Below are 24,228 nucleotides of genomic sequence, written 5' to 3' on the forward strand. Positions count from 1 at the left end.
TAATGTATACATGTATACTTTCTTTTTCGGTGTAGTCAACAAGTACCTTATATATTTGGTCTTGAAGATTATAATCAATTTTAAAATTGAGTTTATTTTGAAAAAAAAAACATTTTAGGTACAAAATGGAAACAACTACAAAATATAGGGTCTTTTATGAAACAAAAATACCTAATTTACCTATTGGTGACCTGCTAGGGCTGAAATAACAAATAACATATAAAAGTTGGGTTTTTTCGGAAAAGAAAAAAAATTTAGGTTTAAAAAGAAAAACAGTGAGAACATAGGGTCTTTTATGGAAATAAGCCAGGTAAGCTAAACAAACATACGGACACACACATACTTTCTCTACTTTCTCTCTGACCATTTTCTCTCATCGGCGACTGAGTTTTTTGGCGAGATTTGTCGTCGTTTTGCGTCTCCGGTTACCTTCTCTTTACCACCGTTGTTGATTACTCTTCTAAACTACGGATTCGCTGTTACATGGATCCAAGAGTACCGAATTTTGCGAGAGGTGGTCGATTTGCAGTGGTTTTCGCCGCTGGTGCAAAATGTTTCATTTGCATTTCTGAATCGTCCTCGTAGAAGACCTAATGCTGTTCTCCGATATAGATATACATAGAGGGAGAAAGATAGCAAGGGAGGTACGTAACAATGGCGCAATCATTGGAGCTTCTAATACTTCAATTCTTGATGCCGGACGATGATGCGCGGCGGCAAGCGGAGGACCAAATCAAGCGGATGGTTAGGGATCCGACGGTGGTTCCCGTACTTATCGACCATATACGTACTGCAAAGACTCCTAATGTCCGACAGCTATCTGCCGTTCTCCTCCGTAAGAAGATCAAAGGTCATTGGCCCAATCTTCTGCCTGAACTTCGCCAGGTCGTCATGCAATCTCTCATTGAAAGCATCGCTACGGAAAACAGGTTACATGATAATTATTATTGTTTCTGAATTTCATTTATGGATTTGATTATGTTTGTTTCTTATGGGTATCTTGCATTGTCAGTTCATCTGTGAGACGAGCTAGTGCAAATGCAGCAAGTATCATTGCAAAGTATACAGTTCCACATGGGCAATGGCCAGACCTTCTTCCCTTTATATTCTATTGTAGTCAAAGTGCACAAGAAGATCATAGAGAGGTGCTTCTTTTTATACATTACCTATGAACTTCAGTTCGCATGTGTTTTAGTTTGGACAAACTAAAAGTATATATATTTATATCTGTCTTCATGATGCCAGGTGGCATTGATGCTGTTCAGCTCCTTAACAGAGACACTTGGGGATTCATTTCGACCATATTTTGTAGATTTTCAATTACTTCTACTCAAATGCCTACAAGATAAGATGAGTAGTGTTAGAGTTGCTGCTCTCAAGTAATGTTTTATATCAAACTTTCTACTGAGATTATATGTTTTCTAATGTAAAGAATTTTGAAAACTCTATTTATTGAACAGGGCAGTTGGAGCTTTTCTTGAGGCCACTCACGATGAATCTCAAGTGGTTAGTCTTTATATTCCCTGCATTTGTAATGTTCAGATTAATTTAATTATGATATAAATGCAGGTTAAATTTTGCGAATTTATCCCAAGCATATTGCATGTCTCACGACAATACCTTGCTTCTGGAGAAGAAGACATTGCCATAATTGCTTTTGAGATATTTGATGAGTTGATTGAATTTCCAGCACCCCTTCTTGGAGAATCAATGAAAGCCATAGTTCACTTCTCTCTTGAGGTTTGCTCAAATTCAAATTTGGAATCCACCACTCGTTATCAGGTTAGCAACATACTTACAATTGGTTATGGATAACATCAACATGTTTCCTTCTTAAGTCTTCAACATGTTTTAATTTTATTGATATGTTTCATGAATCAGGCTATTCAAATTATTTCATGGCTTGCAAAATATCAATCCACTTCTCTTAAGGACCAGGATTTGATAGTTCCAATCCTCCATATTATGTGCCCCATGCTTACAGAAGCGATAAATAGTGACGAAAATGATGATCTGTCACCAGATCGAGCTGTTGCAGAAGTTCTTGATACTATGTCTGTGAAGTTATCAAACCATGTTTTTCCATTTGCTTTTGAGTTTGCTTCTGAAAGCAGTCAGAGTGTTGATCTAAAGTTCCGAGAAGCTTCTGTGATGCTTTTGGGGTTGATCACAGAGGGTTGTTTGGAGTTGATAAAAGGAAAGCTTGAACCCATTTTGTATATTGTCTTTGGGGCTTTAAGAGATCCTGAAGAGATTGTAAGAGGAGCTGCTTCTTTCGCGTTAGGTCAATTTGTCGAGTATCTTCAGCCTGAAATTATATCGCATTACGAAGTGGTTCTCCCTCATATATTTAGTTCCTTACAAGATGCATCTGATGATGTGAAGGTATATATTAAGATCATAAATTTGACCTGTTTTGAGGTTGTGGTTGTTACATAGAACATAACTGGACACAACTAGACAAGCTTTCTAGGGATATTTTTGATCATGAGGATGAGGAGGGAAATCATGTTTTTTGCACAAACACGGGATTGAGATTCAAGAGCACGTCCTTGTTTCCCCTTTTTGGGAGGGAAAAAATATTAAAATTTTGGTCTAGTTGACATCACTCCCTCCAAGACAAACATAGTACAACCCGTTCTATTTAGTCATGTCCTATATAACAAACAAACAAACAAACAAACAGAGACATATGTTGGGAAAATGGTTTCAAAGATCCCAACAATCCGTCCACTAAAAAATGATAGTGAAAAATGAACAAAAAAGTATATGTGGAAAACTCCAAAACCGGAGAAAAACCATGTGCCTCTAATTGCGAGATCTCATCGGTGTCGGTGTTGAGGTCGATGTTAGTTTGTGTGTCGGAAATGTCAAACGAACTCGAATTGTGAGACCTCTTCTATTGTACCTCCGACAATGTTAGAGTTTTAATCCATTTTGGATCTTTTCTCACAATCTCCCATATCTTTTCATACTCGAAAACATGATCCATTTCAACGCGATATTGCTCCTTCGCGGCTCTAAACAAATCGAAATCGTTGACACCACTTTGCTTTTGCGAAACAAGCTTGTTGTAGATTCCATTAAACTTGCTACTAAGCATATCGGTATTGTGATATGGAGGTTTCTTCATACGTGTGTGAAATTTTTCAAGCACGGCTCCCCAAAAACCAATTTCCTTATCATTAAGTTCATTTTTGGAAGTCCTGCACCACGCGACCACCAAAGCGTACTCCTTCGGTGTCCACCATAGTGGAAGTTCTTCACTTTCCATGATCGCTTTTCTTTTCTTTTTTCTTTTCTCTTTCTTTTTCCCTTTTCCCTCTACCTCTTCTACTACCTCCCAGTTGTGTTTCGGCAACCGTATCTTGCGATGGTTGTGTGGGTGGTGGTTGGATGGTTGTTTGTGGCATGGAAGAAAAATTATTGAAAATGTTTTGTTGTAGGTTTGGGTTTTGTTGCATGTAGGGTAATGTAGGAAGTTGCATTGAGGTGAGGTGGGATTAAAATAGTTTCCTTGAAATGATATTTGTGGTGAGTTTTGAGTGTCAAGGAGGTTCATGTAGCTCTCATATTGCACGAAACCGATCGGAGCAGATGTGTTTGTTTGTGAGTTTGTGTTTGATGAAGAGGCGTTTGGGTTTTTCTCCATATTTGGTTGAAAAAGGAATTGATTTTTGAATATATTGAGAGAAAGAGAAGAATGGTGTAGGTAAAATGTTATATAAATATAATATTTATAGGTAAAAATTAAAATGTAAAAAACATAATTTTTATTTATTTATTTATGTTTTTAACCGTTTGCCAACGGTTGTTTTGATTGTTACAATTCAAAATCGCGCGTTACAACTCGTTTTCACACCAATCCTCCCAAGTACTCCCATACTTTCCAAGGATTTACCAACATGAGAATAAAAGAAAAGAAAAGAAACTTAAAAGTGTATTAAGTGACACCCTGGCCATGATTCCTATTATATGCATGGAACCTACTCCAGCTTTTTACACTCTGCCATTGTGGGACAAATTTCTTTCTCATATTTTTCAACAAATCTCAATAACATAGTTCTTTTTGCAGGAGAAATCATACTATGCATTGGCGTCATTTTGTGAGAACATGAGTGAAGAAATCATCCCGTTTATTGATCCTCTGATGGGGAAACTACTTGTTGCTCTCCAAAATAGTCCAAGAAAGTTACACGAAACATGTTTGGTAATGACACATCTTTCATGCTTTACTTATATCTGTCAATGAACTTATCAAACTTCTTTTCAATTTTTCCAGTCTGCGATTAGTTCAATTGCATCTGCTACCCAGAAAGCATTTCTCCCATATGTTGAAAGGGTTCTGGAACTGATGAAAACTTTCATGGTGCTTACAAATGAAGAGGAGCTGCGTTCACGCGCAAGGGCTACTGAATTGGTGGGGATAGTTGCAATGATTGCAGGAAAGGACAAAATGGAATCGGTTTTACCATTTTTTATTGAAGCTGCAATTTCCGTAATAACTCTATCATTATCTCCATAAATAAGTTATATTCACTAGTCTGAAGTGCTTTGACTTATTAACATATTAGGGGTATGGGTTGGAGTGTAGTACACTTCGTGAGTATACTCATGGATTTTTTAGCAATGTTGCAGAAATTTTGGCAGATGGAATGGTTCAGGTATGCAATCATTGTGGATTATTTTCTAAAAGTTTGAAAAATGTTTTGATGTGTGACTTGATGTATTATTGTACGCAGTATCTTCCATATGTTGTACCTTTGGCACTCTCTTCTTGCAATCTTGATGATGGATTTGCTGATAAAATTGATGATTCTGATGAGGATGAAGATCTTATTGGATTTGCTGCAGTTTCATCTGATGATGAATCCCAAGATGAACCTAGAGTACAAAATATCAATATAAGAACTGGTGTTTTAGATGAAAAGGCTGCTGCAACTCAAGCCCTTGGTTTAATCGCCTTTCATACAAAGAGTGCCTATGACCCGTATCCTTTTCACTTATTTCTATCTTACTGTGTCAATATAATTAACCAGAATCTATCTAGAAGGCTAGAACTGTAATTTCCTATTTACCTCAAGATATTTGGAAGAGACCCTGAAGATTATGGTGAAGCATTCCATCTATTTCCATGAAAATGTTCGACTTCAGGCCATGGCTGGTTTGAAACGTAAGTCACAAATGATTCTCTTCAAGAATGGCTGTTCCTTCCATCTCTGAAAATCAGTTGCTTTCTGATTGTAGATACTGTAACAGCTGCTCATGCCTGCTTACAATGTCATGATGTAAGTGTGTACTTCATAACCCATCATTCTTTTTAGAAATGGTTTTGGTTATTTTAGTTATTTTCTTTTGCATACGAATGAAGAAGCTATGTTATTTGTCTAAGCCATCTTCTGATGCAATATTTTGACCTTTGACCATCCAATGCTTACATTCACCTTTGCAGGATGGAGAATCCCAGAAAAAACAAATTCTTGGTAAGTTCATATATCATTATTGTTAATCCCTTGTGGGATTTTTATGTGATGATTTTTTTTTAAAGATAAAACAAATTTTTAGTCACTTGATCTTTTAAAATGTATCAAAATGTCCAGATTCTGTGATGAAAATTTACATCAAGACGATGAATGAAGATGATGACAAGGATGTGGTTGCTCAAGCTTGCATGAGTGTAGCACAGATCACCAAGGATTTTGGATATGTTGCAGTTGAATCTCGTAAAAACTTTTATTATTTAATTTCTTTTTATGAGTTGCATACACTAATTGTTCTTAGATTTACTAACTTCTCAAATGTCCTCATTCTCATTTGTTTTAAATTTTAAAACTCAGACATGCATAAGCTTGTGGAGTCAACTGTGGCATTGCTGTGGCAAAACTCAGTATGTCAGAAAGTAAAATCTGGCATTGATATTGAAGATGATGATCATATTCATGGACATAGTGAAATGCTCATGGATGCTGTTACAGATCTTCTTCCTGCTTTTTCCAAGGCCATGGGTTCCGACTTTGCACCTTTCTTTGAACCTCTATTTGATCCACTAATGGATTTCTTGGTGAGCTTTTCCAAAACATTTTCAAACTTTACTCTTTTCTCAAAACTTATTGGGGTCTTGCAGAAAGAATCAGACTCACCACAAGATCGGACAATGGTGGTTGCATGTCTTGCTGAAGTTGCTCAGCATATGGGCACTGCATTTTCTACCTATGTAAATGTAATCTTTTCTGGCTTTTTTTTTGTTTGTTTCCATAAATTTTAATAAATTGAAGATCAGATCCTTTTTCAGACTTTAATGCCTTTGGTACTTAGAGAATCAGATTCACCATCAGCAACCAATAGGAGGAATGCTGCATTTTGTGTTGGAGAAATGTGCAAGAATGGTGGCGAATATGGTCTTAAGTATCCTTTATAAATATTTTCTGATTCTTCTAGTTATAAAGTTTGTTTTTTTTTGTTGTCAAATCTCTCAGTTGATGCTTTCACTTATTCATCAGATACTTGGATGATGTGTTGCCATGTCTCTTTCTCTTGTTTGAAGAATCTGAGAAAGACCATGCAGTAAGGGACAATGCAGCTAGTGCAGTTGCAAAGATTATTATGGCCCACCAGAACTCTGTCCCACTATATCAGGTCCTCCCTATACTCCTCAAAGTTCTTCCTTTGAAAAAAGATTATGAGGAATCCATCCCTGTTTATAACTGCATTTGCAACCTTGTTTTATCATCCAACCAACAGGTACTTGTTTAAAATGTGTTCTCCTTCCACTCGAAATATACATATAAAATAAGAAAATGATCATACTACCAATTATTGAAACAGATCCTTGAGCTAGTTCCGGATTTGGTTATGGTATTTGCAGAGGCAGCCATGTCACCACTCGAAACACGTGAAGTTAAAATTCAAATAGGAGGGGCTCTCTCTCACTTATTATCACTTTTTGGTAGAGAAATGCATCCAATATTGAGAAACCTCCCACCAACATATGCACGTGCATTAGCTGCTATTTTACCAAAAAGTTTTTGGCCATCACTCTCCTAGGATAACCATCATTTTAGACCAGGTACACAGTTTACAAACTAGTTTCTCATAGTTGTGTTCATAGCCTTAAGTTTCCCACAAACCAACCTGTGATTAAAAACATCTTGTAGTGTAACCATGATGAAAGAAAGAAAAACTGTAAGTATGAATTGGTAAATGAAAGAAAGTTGTGCAAATGATAAATCATCTTGCAATAATGACCCGTTGACTAGTACTATATTGATTACTAGATGCAGGTTTTGGTGTACAGCTTTGAAACATCATCATTTTCCAACAGAGCCATATATTTCATCTATTCCCTCGTTTGGTGCAAGGTACTCTGATTTATTTTTGCCATCATCCGAATGTTTGTTTAAACCATATTCATTAGCCTGTTTCATAGTATTTCCTTTGTACAAATCCAGGTCGATTTACTCAAAGAAAAACATTAAACACTAATAATACTAAAGTTCCTTTCCCAAAAAGAACAAAAAAGATCAAAGTTGATGTGGATGAAGATGATGAAGCCAATGGAAACAATATGAGCAGCATACACTTTCTGTTGCGAATTCAAATAACAATCTCCAACTTTAAAACTAAGAGGAGTTAACTGCAACAAGTGGAAATCATCAATGCAAATATGATAAAAACACCAAACCACATAAAATGTACAGAAGATTGAATTACAAAACATAATTGTTATTGAACTAAACAAGACTGGAAATAAAAAATAACCACTATATGAAGTTTTAACTAAAAGTCTAATTTAGGTAACACACTTTAGAATGATCATAATGGATATGAACTTCTATGTTTAAACTTATTTGCTGTTACGATCCCTTATCAGCCAAAAGTAAATGAAGTTGGTGGCTTATAAGTCTAGGTGTCCCTTCCTCCTCCAAGCTGAATTTTGGGAGTAAGTTCTACACTTAGGTTTATGGCTTGATATAATCCTAGTGTGGGGTGGGTTTGTATCAGTTAGTTAGTTGGTATCAGAGTCATCCCCATCTATTGATGGTTCCAACATGTGGAGTGGTGGCCTACAAAATAGTGGCTTGGACCCGAAAAGGGGTGCCAACCGTTTCCAATGTAGCCATGGACAATAATGATTCAGAGTGGTGGCCTATGGACGAGTCGCTTGGACCGAAAAGGGGTTGCCAGTTGTGACCAACATAGTCATGGACGTTGACTCTTCAAAGGGTAGGGTATTTTACGATTCCACATCGGTCGAAATTAAATTAAGTGGGTAGCTTATAAGTCCAGGTGTCCCCTCCTACAAACAAGCTTTTGGAGTGAGTTCTACACTTGGGTAAAGTTGTAAAAAACGCTAAATGTTAGCTAGCCGATCGACTGAGGTTAAAGGATTGATCAGTCTAGGCGGGGATTAATCAGAGACCTTAAATTATTAAAAATTTTATTCAATAATTAATAAATCTTACAAATATCATAATAATATAAGTAAATAAACATAAAAAAATTATAAACTAGATGTCATTGGTTGTCAACTATTATCAGAACCATTCGATTAAACAAAATGCTTAATAATCACTAACTACAAATAAATTAAGAGTTTAACAACTTTGGAATTATAGATTAAGAGTTTAACCATTTTGGGACCATTTTTGACAATTCTTCCCATGAATTATTTTTTACTGTCTTTGTCTGATTAGGCCACGTAGGACCACCTAGGACCGCCTAGCTCCGACTTTGACCATATTTGACCAATACCGGTTAAGTTGGCCGACTAGCACAAAACGTCATCGAGTAGAGGTTGACTAGTGTCTAGGCGGCGATTAATCGACTATGTAGACTATTTTATGCAACACTGCACCACCTGAAGTTGGCTTAATACATGCATGATATGGGATGGGTTCGTATCATTTACTTAGTAATTTGAAACACCCCTTGCTAGTTAGGGTAGTTTTAAAAATGTTTACTAAATCATTTGATTTTATATAAAAAAGATATATTTCTTTTATCTCAATTTATGCGGAAAATACGGTCCAATATATTTTAAAATACTTAAAATCATTTTTATGCGAATTAGGTCCCAAAGTATAAAAAATATAAAGTTTTAGGTAGAAGTGTGAGGTAGTGATCAATTTAATAATCATCACAATGTCAAATGCAACTTCACAAACTCAGGCCCTTCAAAATATCTTCACTATCTTCTAAGCAACGTCTAAGTCTTTGATCTGAGCACAAGTCAAAATAAGTTGGACGACTGAATTGCCTAGTGAGAATACCCGATGTTGATTCATTTTGAGTACCAAGATAGTTACCTAACTTACTCAAATCAAACCTTTAAATTTAATATAAAATCATTAAATTCCATAAGTATCAATAAACCAAAGGATAGAGAACTCCGACTCAAATAACAAAGGGAAAGGGTAGATTTACCTATATTCGATTGAAAGATATAAAAGCCATAAATCGAAATCAAGAGTTCAAAAATTCAAAAATCTTATCCATAAAAAGTAATAACCGAATCCAATGTCAATGGCTTACTAACGATAAACTATAACAAGAAAATTTTATTCTATAATCCAAAACAAAGGATATTTTAAAAAGTATCCTAAACAAATTAAATTAAGGTTCCAAGGACCCAAACCAAAACATAAGGGTATTATATAACCCATATATCCAAACATATCTGAAAGTCTAAACATTGGTTAGCAAAGATTTACAAACTCATATCAAACCTCCAAAAGGGTAAATGCGAAATATAACACAATATAATATGTAATGCATGCAACTATTCTGAATCCTTTCCATTCTCATAAAGTCCAAACTCACCAAAACTGATGGTTAATAATCGAGCCCATAAGTAACCCTCCCTTTTTGCTCATGATACTAAGCCCTAGTGAACCATCCCACTAGGCCACACAAAGGGTAGCGATCCATACTTGTGTACATAAAGATTATCTAGAAATCTACTCACAACGACTAACACGACTTACTATTAATTTGGGTACCCAAGATCTCTCGGTCCACCCATCCTAGCATGTACGCAACAAGTAAGATGTTCAAAACCATTTCAAAACTATGTACTATGTATATAGTTTATAGAAGCAATAGACATAAAAAAATGATTGTTGGTACACACATAGCAAATAAGGAAACAATACGCATGATCAAATGAAATCAATTTCATATATATATATATATATATATATATATATATATATATATATATATATAAAACTTAGGTTATGAAAAAGGTTATTTGACTTAGGTTATGATATGATCAGTAAGGGAATTTTGGTCTAGTAATCCATGTTTGAAAAAGCATAGTTCAAACGTAAAATCAAACATCAAGTGTGAATAATATGGAGACTTGTGCTCTCGACAAACTCACCTTGATATCTTAGCAACGTAACAACACCTTCCAAGATGAATGCCCTTTAGTTAACACATGGATTACTAGACCAAAATTCCCTTACTGATCATATCATAACCTAAGTCAAATAACCTTTTTCATAACCTAAGTCAAATAACCTTTTTTTCTAACATATGTTCATTGTATAAAGACGAATTGCATGGAACCGAACCAGAAGCGGAATCGGAACCGCGGAACCGACAGTTCTTGAAATGTTGGAACTGAAACCAATTACACCGGTTCTTTGAATTTTGGAACCGGTCTTGGAATCGCCGGTACCGGTTCCGGTATCATGTACCCAGTTTAAAAATTCTAGTAACTAGTGAAAATCAGTACTCAATCAATCTCAATCTCATACTAGTTCAAGCAATAAACCATCGTTTAACAGGTTTAGTTCAAATTGTTTACAAAACAAGTTTTAGAATAAACTCTTTAAACTCGAAATCAAGCCTTTTCAAAGCAACCCACTTGATATTGGGCCATTTGTGAAACTTGTAAGAGACAAGCAAGCCTCCTCTTATTTTATAAAGTAAGGAAGCCACCATTTTTCTTACCACCAGACGATGTGGGACGCACACCATCTTTGTAGATAAGAGAACTCATAAACTTTTTGTATATCAAGCAACTTGGGACCGTAATTAAAAACAAAAGAAGTTTACTACTTATTCGCCTACAAAACAATATAACAATATACCTATAATATATATTTTTATATGTATATATAGCATATTATATATCTTTTTCCTAATTATCGGCTTACAAACAAAATTTGCAAACTTCGTATCTAATCAAACGTAAATTGCTTGTTATTCAATTATCTACTCATAATTCAAATATGCCTATTTGCTAATCAAGTTCCTTTTTTATAGTTTATAATTAAACCATCAAACTATTGATGAATAACAAAAAAATCCCCATATTTATTATTCTTGCTATTTTAGATTACACATTGTGTGCAACCCAATATTCCTATGTGTTATTAGTAGTGTTATCACCTTGTTGTGTCAGTGTGTATATCTCTAATAGACTCCTACTAGCCCATGACACAATGATTGTATAACATCACTCCAAAAGTAGCATATGGTATGACAACCAAATACCCATTTTTTCTTGATATCGATATGAATGTGATACATGGAATGATGCCAATCTAAAACATTCAGTATTTTATTTCCCAATAAAGATTCGTGGTGACCATAAATATAGAATTCAAAATCGATCCAATATCAATATATTGTGAGTAACCATGCATTTAGTGTCAACACTAAATCATCAATGGGGACTAAGGATATCGCTTGTACCCCATGTCAGAAGGAACAAATAAACATCAAATATATAGCCCTTACCCACTCATCATGCCACACATGAACCTTCCATGTATGACTGTATGTTACAAACAATGTTGGAGAATTCCAAAGCACAAAAGACTATGAGTTAAGAATCGTAAGCATATCCATTTTAAGGATGTCATATATTATCCTTTAGGATTATTTGTGACGTGGTTCGCGAAGTAATCTCTAAATGCAAGTTGATCTAATACTTGATCTCTATCAAGTACATGTGAGTGTAGTCGTATGTGATGGGTTTTATACAAAAGAACAATCCTATGTGCTCATGCAAAACCCTAAAGCTTGGATCTAGGTTTCTCTATTGTACATGCAATTCATCCAAGACTTAAATACCCTAATCTAGCATACATTGAAATCGAGATCTATAACAAAACAATTTAGATGATACCTTTCAATAGTTGCAAGAATCTTCAATCTTCAAGAAGCTTAGTGTCACAAGTGTAACACCTGTAATGGCTCACAAACACCACAAGCAAGAGGATGATCTAGAAGAGAGAAGGAGAGAGGCTGAATTTCAGCTATAATAACCTTAGGGTTTCTTGGTGTAGCCGAAACTGAAGCCTTGGGGTCCCTTAAATAGCTGAGCTGCTAGGGTTTCAGTCAAAACCCTAATTGGGTGACTTAGGCCCTAAGCAGCTTGAGAACCTTCTGGAATAAGGCCTCCTTGGACGACATTAGAGTGGGCTTCCACTCCTAATTTCGTCCCCCTTATGTCCATGAGAGTTCACAGCCCAAAACCAACTATCACACAATTGACAGTTCCAGTCCCATTTATTTAATTAATCTCTTTCAACCATAAAATTAATTCTCAATTATCTATTGACTAATATTAATTAAACTATATGATTTATCCTTTAATATATTATTCATATAATATATTAATAAACAATAATAACCTCTCTCTCTCTCTCTATAAATCATCCTGTCAAGTTGCTTTGGTGAAGGCAACCCAAAAGGACCATGCACAACCGGGTCAAGTACATACCAAATATAGTTACAGGCTTAGAAACTAATCCAACAGTCTCCCACTTGGATTAGTCTAGTAACTATAAATGCAAGTACGACTTTAGGATCCGATTAGCAATCGTAGATCTCAAAGACGCTGTCGAACTCTGATCTTATCTGTAACCTGTCCTTTAGATAAGAGATCGTATAATCCTCCGTTCTAGATATCGTGCGGACAAATACATGGAACATAGTCATACTTATTGTCCAGCTGTTTGTTTCTCGATCTCTGATTCGTCTAACATAGAACTTAATTGAACACATCAATTCAGTCCTGACCGGGCGCGACACCGGGCGCGACACATAAGTCAAACCAAATCATCGAGGGGCCCAAATATCGCTTTTACCCTCTTAGGATAAGAACATATAAACTTCGACTTATATGCATTTACTATTCACTCATTAAATCGTACACAACAATGTGTTTTATAACATCAAGCTACTGATGCGTTTACGCATTATCAATGCACAACCAACTTGCAAACAATAAACCATATATCTAGGTTTAAAGACTATATGATATTATCGTCTTGCGATCACTCGTGATAAATTCCATGAAGTGATACAAGCAAGCGTGGGTTTAATCCAATGCTCAAATCTTAGTTCATAAGCACTCATGAACGTTGTAGCAAACTTTTGCTATGTCTAATACACTTCAGACAATCTATAAGCCAATTCATGATAGTCTTCTTTCATACCTACTTCCAAAGTATGAGCGACTGTGGACTGTTCGAATAATCTTATTATTCAGGAAGTCAAAACATGCAAAGTGAAACAATAGGTAAATGATTAACACAAGACAATAACTTTACTTATAAATAATACACCTTTATTTTATCATCAAATGTTAATTACAATTTATCTATTACACGTTTTGAAGCTATCTAATCTAAACTAATATCGTCCTTCAGCCCAATGCTCCTAGCGTGCTGCAAGTGCTTAACCATACTCAGTCCCTTCGTAAGGGGATCTGTTGGGTTATCCTCTGATGATACCCTCTTCACTACGAGGATTCCCTCTTCTACCCGATGTCTATTAAAATGATATTGTCAGTCGATATGTCGAGATCTGCCATGATCCCTCGGTTCCTTGGTCAAGGCAACCGCTCCTTCATTATCGCAAAAAATCTCCATAGACTCCTTTATGACTGGCACAACTCCAAGGTCTCCAATGAAGTTCTTCAACCATATCGCCTCCTTTGACGCTTCGCTCGCCGCTATGTACTCTGATTCGCATGTTAAATCAGCTACGGTCTCCTGCTTGGAACTTTTCCAAGTCACTGCTCCTCCATTTAGGGTAAAGACCCAGCCTGACTGAGAACGGTAGTTGTCTCGGTCGGTTTGAAAACTGGCGTCACTATACCCTTGCACCCTTAAGTCATCACTCTCACCGAGGACTAGAAACCATTCCTTGGTCCTCCGAAGGTACTTAAGAATATTCTTGACTGTGGTCCAATGTGCTCTGCCATGGTTTCCCTGATATCTGCTGACCATGCTCAAAGCGAATGCCACATCAGGGCAAGTACAAGTCATAGCATACATGATCGAGCTAACTGCGGAAGCGTAAGGTACTCGGCTCATCTCTGCTATCTCGACTTCGGTACTCGGACTTTGAGTCTTACTCAACTTGGCATTGCTTTGGATTGGTAACTCCCCTTTCTTGGAATTCTCCATACTAAAACGCTTTAGTACCTTGTCCAAGTAAGTGTTTTGACTAAGTCCTATTAGTCTTTTACTCCTGTTTCTCAGTATCCTTATTCCCAAAATATAGGCAGCCTCTTCGAGGTCCTTCATAGCGAAACACTTCCTAAGCCAGGACTTAACCTCCTGCAGGGTCGGGATGTCGTTTCCTATGAGCAGTATGTCATCGACATACAATACGAGGAAGCTAACTATACTCCCGCTGACTTTGACATATACAAATGATTCATCCTCGCTTCGCATGAAGCCAAACTCTTTGACTTTCTCATCGAAACAAAGATTCCATCTGCAAGACGCTTGTTTCAATCCATAAATGGATTTCTCAAGCTTACACACTCTATTAGGATGCTTCGCATCGACAAAACCCTCTGGCTGACTCATGTAAACATCCTCAGCCAACTTCCCATTAAGGAAAGCGGTTTTGACATCCATCTGCCATATTTCATAGTCATGAAATGCAGCAATGGCCAGCATCACCCTAATAGACTTTATCTTCGCAACTGGTGAGAATGTCTCATCATAGTCAACTCCTAGAGTTTGAGTAAAGCCCTTCGTAACCAATCACACCTTATAAGTGTGTACTTTCCCATCCATGTCAGTCTTCTTCTTGAAGATCCACTTGCACCTGACCGTCTTACGACCTAGCACATTGTCAACCAAATTCCAAACTTGGTTGTCATACATGGACTGAATCTAGCTGTCCATAGCCTCTTTCCATTTCGCAGACTCTGGGCCTGCCATGGCTTCCTTGTAGCTGTTAGGTTCATCCAAATTTATTAGTTTACTGTCACTAATAAATGTATCACCTTCACTTGTTATATGAAAACCATATAACACAGGTGGAACACTAACTCTACTGGAACGTCTAAGAGATAAGGACTCGTCAATCAGTTCAACAGGAGTTTCTTCCTCAGGTTGAGCGCTAGTGTTAGATGTTCCTTCATCGTTCGATTCTTGAAGCTCTTCAAGATCGATTTGCCTCCCACTGTCTCCTTGGCTTATGAGTTCTCGCTCTCGGAAAACCCCTCTCCTCGCAACGAAGACAACATTGTCACTCGGTCTGTAGAAGAGATATCCAAAGGACTTCTGCGGGTAGCCGATGAAAATACATCGCTCACTACGAAGTTCGAGCTTTTCGTGAGTCTCTCGTCTTACGAAAGTCTCGCAACCCAAACCTTGATATGTGCCAACGAGGGAGCTTTCCCTGTCCACATCTCGTGAGGTGTTTTTGCAACCTTCTTTGTAGGGACTAAGTTAAGGATATGAGCGGCAGTCTCTAAGGCATACCCCCATAATGAGATAGGCAGCGAAGCACGACTCATCATGGAACGAACCATGTCGAGCAATGTTCGATTGTGCCTCTCAGCGACACCATTCAACTGCGGTGTCCTAGGTGGCGTCAATTGCGAAACGATTCCGCATTCCTTGAGGTAGTCGTGGAATTCAAGACTAAGGTACTTTCCACCTCGATCAGATCGAAGCATCTTGATTTTCCTGCCCAACTGATTCTCCACTTCCTGCTTGAACTCTTTGAACTTTTCAAAGGTTTCCGACTTGTGCCTGATTAAGTAGATATAACCATATCTGCTATAATCATCGGTAAAAGTTACGTAGACGCGACTTGCATCCCTTGTGGTGGATCTAAAGGGTCCACATACATCTGTATGTATGAGATCCAATAAACCCTTACCCCTTTCACAAGAACAAGTGAATGGTGACTTGGTCATCTTTCCAAGTAAACAAGACTCGCACACGTCATCGTCCCTAAGGTCGAATGACTCCAACACTCCATCCTTTTTGGAGTTGGGCTATGCGTTTCTTGTTGACATGTCCAAGACGACAATGCCACAAGCATGCCTTATCCATATCATTGGAATAATCGATATGCAATACATCATTTCCTAAATTGTCTACAACCATCACAGTTTCATATATTCCATTACAAGGCAATGCTTCAAAATAGAACACACCATTAAGATAAGCATTAATAGAACCCTTTTCATTATTAAATGAATATCTAAATCCTTGTCTATACAAACCATGAAAAGAAATGATGTTTCTAGCCATTTCTGGCGAATAGCAACAATTATTCAACTCTAGTCCTAACCCACTATTAAGCATTAAAGAGTAAACTTCAATCTTGGTGACATGCGACAATCTTCTGTTTCCCATGATCAAGTTTATCTTCCCATGCTCCACATCCCTATTTCTTCTTAGGACCTGCAAATCAGAACAAATGTGAAAACCACATCCTGTATCAAGAACCCAAGAAATAGCATGCGATGAGTCATTAGATTGAATAGTATAAATACCTGCGTAGGATGGTTTGATCTTTCCATCCTTGATGTCTTGCAGATACTTCAGACAACTTCGTTTCCAGTGTCCTTTGTCGTGGCAGTGATAGCACTCTGCATCCTTTGGGCTGGAAGAGGGTGTAGTGGTACCAGCTTTGGTTCCACTAGAAGAGGTGCCATCGTGAGACTTTCTCTTACGGTGGCTCTTTGAAGGAGCCTTCCTCTTCTTACCCTTGCCTTGCCCAATAGCCAAGACTGGGGCAGCAGTAGGAGTAAGAGTTGGTGCAACGGATTTGTCCTTGAGGTTGCTCTCAGCAGTCCTCAACAAGCCTTGAAGCTTGCTCAAGCTGAACTTCTCTTTGTTCATGTGGTAGGTCATGCGAAACTGGTTGAAGCAGGGTGACAGTGAATGAAGAATGATGTCAATCGCCAGCTCTTCATCGAAGTTAACATTTAACTTCAGCAGGCGGTCGACATATCTCTGCATTTTCTGCAGATGAGCAGTGACAGACTCACCATCTCTCATCTTCGTCGTGATCATCGAAGTGATGATCTCGTATCTTTCCTGCCTGACACTCCGGTGGTACCTGTCTAGTAAATCCTGGTGCATCTCATACGGATAGTAGTCCTCGTAGGACTTTTGGAGTTCAGCAGTCATGGTCGCTAGCATGATGCAATGGACTTTCGTAGCATCACGCTCATGGGCCTCAAAGGCAGCGATCTCCTCTGGAGTAGCAGTGTTGACATTCACCTCCTTCATCTCCTTGTCGAGGACATATTCTTTGTCCTCGTAGCGGGTAACCATTCGAATGTTGCGGATCAAATCATTGAAATTGGTCCCATCGAAAATCACCCTTCCACACAAATTCATGAGTGAGAATAAGCTTGAAGAGGTTGATCCAGAAGCGTTGTTGTTGTTCGAGTTAGACATCTGAAAAGAAAAGAGACAAAGTTTGATTAGATAAGAATCCTCAATTAAACACCTAAATGAGAAATTAGGGCTAGGATCCAACAACATTATTTACAACTTAAAAGAGGGATGCCGTAATCTAAATTGCAAATAATTTGAAGGTAAGTGAATGACGATTCACTAATTTCCACCATAAAAACAAAAGAGAATTAAGTTTTAAATGTATTGAAAACTCCTAGATCTTTTGAGATTCATTGAACTTTTCAATGACATGTTTAAATCTCGATATGCCCCTCAAGTTTGTGACTGGGATATCGAGGATCACAAACAGGGTGTGAATAACCATGCAAATATACATGGTGTCCCCAATGTTACAGTCACCTAATCGATGTGCCGGTTAACCACACACACTCCATCGATCTATGACAAACATCGAGTCACCCTTTTCCACCTTTGCTTAGAGCCAAATTAGTGTGCTGATTAACCACACACGCTCCACTAACGTCTTAGCAAGGGTACAAAGTGTAATTTCATGGAATAACATCAAATTCACATTTTGCCTAAAGTAACTAAGATTGAGAATTTTGTAAAAACATTTAGTTACTTTATGAATCATTATACTTTTAATGAGGAAAGGGTTGCCCTATCCTACCCGTTCGGCTAACGACCCACCACCAATCAAGGAAGCGGTGGGTGAGAGTGGATACCCATTAAACGACCATTTTATAGGCCATAATCTTATACCCCCATTATAGATCAGTTTCGTGAATGAGGCCTACTAACGGTAAGACTAGCATTTATGTTATACATATATAATAATTATTCTTATAATATTATAATAGTATAGGGTGAATTTTAAACTTGTAAAATTCTAGGGCTTGGAATTTAATTATTTCAAAATTAAACTTTTAATCCAAAAACTAAATTCCAAAACTTGAGGGTAACTTTTGAAACATTTCAAAACTAACTAGATCAAAATTCAAATAAATAATTAAACAATTAATTTTGGTGATTATCTAATTTTGACCTAATCCAATTTAATGCAAGATAATTGATCAAATAATTCAAATAATTAACATTTATCATATAAAGAAATAATTATTTAATTAATTTGAAATTATCTTTTATTTTGGTAAGGATAATCACACAATATCAATAAAATTCGTATTTTATCAACTAAAAGCCCGATTCGCCGAGTCCCCTTATGGACTCGTCGAGTTCATCTGACTCGGTGAGCCCACTTTGGGACTCGACGAGTCTGTCAGGCAGAACACCAAAAATCAATTTTTTCAAGCATGAATGGCATACAAAACATCAAATACAACAGAAACCAATCAATGCTCTAATACCACTGATGAGTTTTATACAAAAGAACAATCCTATGTGCTAATGCAAAACCCTAAAGCTTGAATCTAGGTTTCTCTGTTGTACATGCAATTCATCTAAGACTTGAATACCCTAATCTAGCATACATTAAAATCGAGATCTATAACAAAACAAGTTTAGATGATACCTTTCAATAGTTGCAAGAATCTTCAATCTTCAAGAAGCTTAGTGTCACAAGTGTAACACCTCTAATGGCTCACAAACACCACAAGCAAGAGGATGATCTAGAAGAGAGAAGGAGAGAGGTTGAATTTCGGCTATAGTAACCTTAGGGTTTCTTGGTGTAGCCGAAACTGAAGCCCTGGGGTCCCTTAAATAGCTGAGCTGCTAGGGTTTCAGTCAAAACCCTAATTGGGTGACTTAGGCCCTAAGCAGCTTGAGAACCTTCTGGAATAAGGCCTCCCTAGACGAAATGAGAGTGGGCTTCCACTCCTAATTTCGTCCCCCTTATGTCCATGAGAGTTCACAGCCCAAAACCAACTATCACACAATTGACAGTTGCAGTCCCTTTTATTTAATTAATCTCTTTCAGCCACAAAATTAATTCTCAATTAATTATTGACTAATATTAATTAAACTATATGATTTCTCCTCTAATATATTATTCATATAATATATTAATAAACCATAATAACCTCTCTCTCTCTCTCTATAAATCATCCTGTCAAGTTGCTTTGGTGAAGGCAACCCAAAAGGACCATGCACAACCGGGTCAAGTACATACCAAATATAGTTACAGGCTTAGACACTCATCCAACAGTATGTATATGCAATATACATCTCTATGGATAATCAACTAACACATCACATAAGTCTTAATTCACTACTTCCTTCCATGACGAATGACCATTTATGTAAATAACTAGTATTCAGAGAAGTAAATAAACATGCAAATGGAGCACAATAATACATTAATAAATATAAATGCTCCGAACATATATTACGATAACATTATAATTATTCTATCAATTAAAGTGTATATTGTATAAATTTAGAGCTCTCGTTTGACACAAGTATGCTAATAATATTTTAATTTAAATAAGAACACAAATCTTGACCGGAAACATGAATCGTGTGTATCATTTTGGAAGTCAATATCATGTAACTCTTTACAATGAGATATTCCTCACTTACCAATGGTAAAAAACATGCCTTTTGTTAATCTCAAATGCTTCAGAATGTTCATGAATATCATCCAATGAGTCTTGCTAGGATTGGTATGATATAGACTCATCATGCTCAAGGCATACAACACATTAGACCTTATAAATAACATGAAACACATGATCGATCCATAACTTAAGCATATAAGACTTTACTCCTTTTATTGAGCCCCTCATTGAACGATGACTTTGAGCTTTGCTTAGTCCTAAACCATGATGGATAGATGTAAACTCTTTTGGAGCCATGTATCTTGAATCTCTTTAAGATCTTATTTATGTACGTACTTTGACTTAACCCAATGAGATGTCTCACCTTTTTTCTTCTGTTTATTCCTTACACATTATTACAAATGTTAGTACTGCATCCTGTGTTCAATACTTAAGGAGTTAGAAATAAGTTATGAAGTCAGAAATATAACCGAACGGTGAGACCCCTTGGCTTTAAGCTTCATTAGCTCATTCATTTCTTTTTGATAGCTAAGCGTACCATGTCTAGTTTGCTTGTAGTGGAAACAAAATATCTCATTAGGATTCCTAGATCGAGGTATCTCAAAATTAGCCTTACCCTTAGGAGAGTTTGACTTTTCCTATTGCGCTTGCTTCGGGAGTAGCAATGTTGTATGGTTTGGATTTGGCCATGTTAAACTCTATCGTCTTCAACATGCCATGTAATCCCCAGACAGACGTATACATGTTGTTTGTGTTGTAGTTCAAGACAAACTCATCTTATAAACTAGTCAACAAGTTGATGATAAAATCCATGACTAGCTCCCAACTTAGATGAAAGTCTAACCTTCACAACTGGTCAATTTACGCATTTATTTTCAAGACGTAGACATTGACGCTACCTTCCTGCAACGTCTTGCATCCTATTAGCGCTTTCATGATATCAAATTTCCTTTTTCCTAACCTCCCCCTGGAACATGTTGTTAAGCTGCTTGATTATGTCATAAGTAACTAAGATGTTCCAAGCTCTTTTAGAGCCCAGGAATCATGGTGACTAACATGAGACACGCCACATCATTTAAGTCGTTGAGATATTTTTCATACTCGTCTCTAACAACCCTAATACATTTATAAGTAAAGGAGCCCTATGAATAGGTTCCTCAATTGCATGAAGCATCTTCACAAACTTGATCACAACTCTCAAGTTTCAAAACCAATGAACATAGCTCATGATATTGAGCTTATCCTTTTTGAGGAGACCTCACAACGAAAAATTCATAACATACAACATTTATAAAAGTAGATTTTAAATTTTAGTTAGCGATTTAATTATTATCCTTAGAAAATATATACTCAAACACAATTATTTTAACGAGACTAAGATATATATTTCACTTATAGTTATAGTTATGAAAAGGTTTTTCATAATCGCAAAAATGAGTTATTTAGATAGGTAACCATTTTACAAAATCCAATTTCCATGAAATTCTTAGGTACTTACAAGATTCATTGACATTAATTATGTTATCTATCTGACATGTTAATCACTTTCATGCTTATCCTGGGTTGTGACAGGTTTACTATGGATCACAAATCAAGAAGTTAATCAACCACATAGAAACACGTGATATCGGCCCAAGACTCTTGGGCATTGAGAACACCGCATCACCATCCCTAAAGCTTAACCGATTTGTTTGGCTTTGAACTTCCCATGCCGAAAGACTATTAGTTCAAGTGTGTGTTTCAATATGGATAGCGCGGGATTTACATTTTGAAAAAACCATGTTCTTTTCTTAATTAACATTTGAACTTCTGATTTTTTGCATAAAGAATATTTAAACAAATTTTAAACTTTTTATAAAAACAATTTCGTAATTTCCAATTTTAATTTGCAAATGTTGTTTGGTAAATCGTTAAGAAGTGATGTGTTTTAAGTTTTAACTTTAATTTGAAGATTTTCTAGCATGTAAAATATAGACAAATCATAAAAAAAAACCACACAAATTACTGCAACAATTGCCTCACTTATGTGTTGTTCTGACGACCAAACACGTGGATAAATATGATCATTCTAGGTAGAAAACAACCATAAAGTGGTCTGTCGACTTCCATTAAAACCACCATCATCGATGTGATACTCGGATTGATGCCCGCTAAGATCTCAATCGCCATGAGTTCGGATGGTTGTCTTTTGTCTTCAAAACTACACTTTATTTACTACTACAATTTCTATTGCTTCTATTCTTATCACATATAAAAGTTACATTACATGAAAAGTATTTAAACAACGTCACAAAAAATAATTATAAAACCCAAATGACTACCAAAAACACCACAATCATAGGTCTAATAGAGACACTATGTTACTAGATCCATATAAAAGAAAATAACAACACTTTTGACATTTGTGATAAATCAGATTCCCCGACTGTTATCTAAAAGTTAGGGGTGTTTGCGGTGAGGTTTGGTGTGTTTAGATTCAAAACCATGTGGTTTGATATTTTTGGAAATCACAAACCGCATTACGGAAGCTCTAAACTACATTATGTGGTGCAACGTGGTTTGGTGAGGTGCGGACGGTTTTGGTGTGGTTCATAAACATACAAGATCTTTCAAATACAAATGTCATGAAGTTATTTTCAACTTTAAATATATAATTGTATTTACTGTAAATGTTTTTTCACTATAAAATATCTTTTCTTTCTTCTTTTCTTTTGTCAAACAAATTATCTCTACCACCACTTTACCACCATCGACAGACTCCTACCACCGGTGCATGTGCGACCTTCTACCACCACGTGCTGGGTGGTTGTGGGTTGTTTTGTTGTGATCATACAAGTTTTATTGATAAAGACATAATAAAACATTTGTTTTATTTATACTCTAAATGGCATCATACTTTCTTGTGTGGTGGTTTGACTACAGTTGACCACCACAACACTATCATCAGATCACCAGTAGGTGGGTGGTGCTGTGGAGGACCTATTTCTATCCTTGATTCATAGATAAGAGCTTAGGGTGAAGATGCTAAGGTGTTGTTTGTTTTTCTTAAAAAAACTCTTGAAACCACTTTTGGTTGCGCCGCGTAGAGCATGCGTATCAGTTAGGTTTTCGCATCCGTTTGTTTTTTAAGAAGACTTCTTACTAAAAAAGCTCTGCCCGTGTGCTTCCTGATGCAACATTGGCCGAACCACTTCTAAAAAAGCTCTGCCCGTGTGCTTCCTGATGCAACATTGGCCGAACCACTTCTAAACACTTCTCAACCCTAACAAAAAAAGGAACGGGACACAAAAAATTCACACAGCGCCACTCCATCCTTCTTCCTTATCTGTTTCTGATCGTCGATGATTGGTCGCAACCCTAGTTGCAGCCTTACACCACCGCCTCATCGACCTCAACCCTTCGTTGTCGCCTTCCTCGACTCTGATTTAACAAAAAAAGGAACGGGACACAAAAAATTCACACAGCGCCACTCCATCCTTCTTCCTTATCTGTTTCTGATCGTCGATGATTGGTCGCAACCCTAGTTGCAGCCTTACACCACCGCCTCATCGACCTCAACCCTTCGTTGTCGCCTTCCTCGACTCTGATTTAACAAAAAAAGGAACGGGACACAAAAAATTCACACAGCGCCACTCCATCCTTCTTCCTTATCTGTTTCTGATCGTCGATGATTGGTCGCAACCCTAGTTGCAGCCTTACACCACCGCCTCATCGACCTCAACCCTTCGTTGTCGCCTTCCTCGACTCTGATTTCTCGTCGCACCATTGCAGCTCTCATGAATCACTAGCATCAACAGGTACCTTTCTTATAACAGATCATGAGATCGATTTTTGTTGTGCTGATTTTTTGAAATTGATTGTTGTTTCTCGCTTAAATGATTTTTCCGGTTTGCTGAAATGCCATAGACATGATGAAATCGATTTCTGATTTGCCTCACATTCGTAGTTTTTTCTGATATTTCTTATGCTGATTTGCTTGTGTGTTGATGTTGCTGGTATGCTGATTTGCGAAAATCAATTTTTCTTTTCAGATTCATGATTCAAGTGTGCTGAAATGGTTTATTTTTCTA

At 36.9% G+C, this 24,228-nt stretch overlaps 1 protein-coding gene across 8 annotated transcripts; it reads left to right on the forward strand.

Annotated features, from left to right (window-relative positions):
• The first annotated feature begins 354 nt into the window (after nt 1-354).
• On the forward strand, nt 355-23,911 carry LOC145127095 (uncharacterized). Of its 8 annotated transcripts, none has more exons than XM_079062341.1 (21): nt 355-929; nt 1,013-1,145; nt 1,246-1,379; nt 1,461-1,506; nt 1,570-1,782; nt 1,882-2,385; nt 4,076-4,210; nt 4,283-4,498; nt 4,575-4,664; nt 4,743-4,990; nt 5,085-5,173; nt 5,248-5,288; nt 5,453-5,483; nt 5,601-5,723; nt 5,838-6,061; nt 6,125-6,220; nt 6,281-6,405; nt 6,501-6,741; nt 6,826-7,066; nt 7,275-7,358; nt 21,731-23,911. In XM_079062341.1, the coding sequence occupies exons 1-19, from the start codon at nt 655-657 to the stop codon at nt 7,042-7,044; spliced, it is 3,183 nt and encodes a 1,060-aa protein (XP_078918467.1). In that variant the 5' UTR covers nt 355-654; the 3' UTR covers nt 7,045-7,066; nt 7,275-7,358; nt 21,731-23,911. The 8 variants fall into 8 exon arrangements, with proteins under 8 accessions (XP_078918467.1, XP_078918468.1, XP_078918471.1 ...); XM_079062342.1 differs by having other exon boundaries at nt 7,281-7,358; XM_079062345.1 differs by having other exon boundaries at nt 6,501-6,636.
• The last annotated feature ends 317 nt before the right edge of the window (nt 23,912-24,228 follow it).

The sequence above is a fragment of the Lactuca virosa genome, chromosome 7 (genome assembly GCF_052849685.1).
Source record: "Lactuca virosa cultivar CGN04683 chromosome 7, Lactuca_virosa_CGN04683_v6, whole genome shotgun sequence".
NCBI classification, from domain to species: domain Eukaryota; kingdom Viridiplantae; phylum Streptophyta; class Magnoliopsida; order Asterales; family Asteraceae; genus Lactuca; species Lactuca virosa.

What these genes read in the sequence shown, in the direction of transcription:
- LOC145127095 (XM_079062341.1), top strand. Translation starts at nt 655, where the DNA reads ATGGCGCAATCATTGGAGCTTCTAATACTTCAATTCTTGATGCCGGAC. An exon ending in CACAAGAAGATCATAGAGAG is followed by an intron (nt 1,146 to 1,245) that starts GTGCTTCTTTTT and finishes TCATGATGCCAG; the next exon opens with GTGGCATTGATGCTGTTCAG. An exon ending in TTATTGAAGCTGCAATTTCC is followed by an intron (nt 4,499 to 4,574) that starts GTAATAACTCTA and finishes TTAACATATTAG; the next exon opens with GGGTATGGGTTGGAGTGTAG.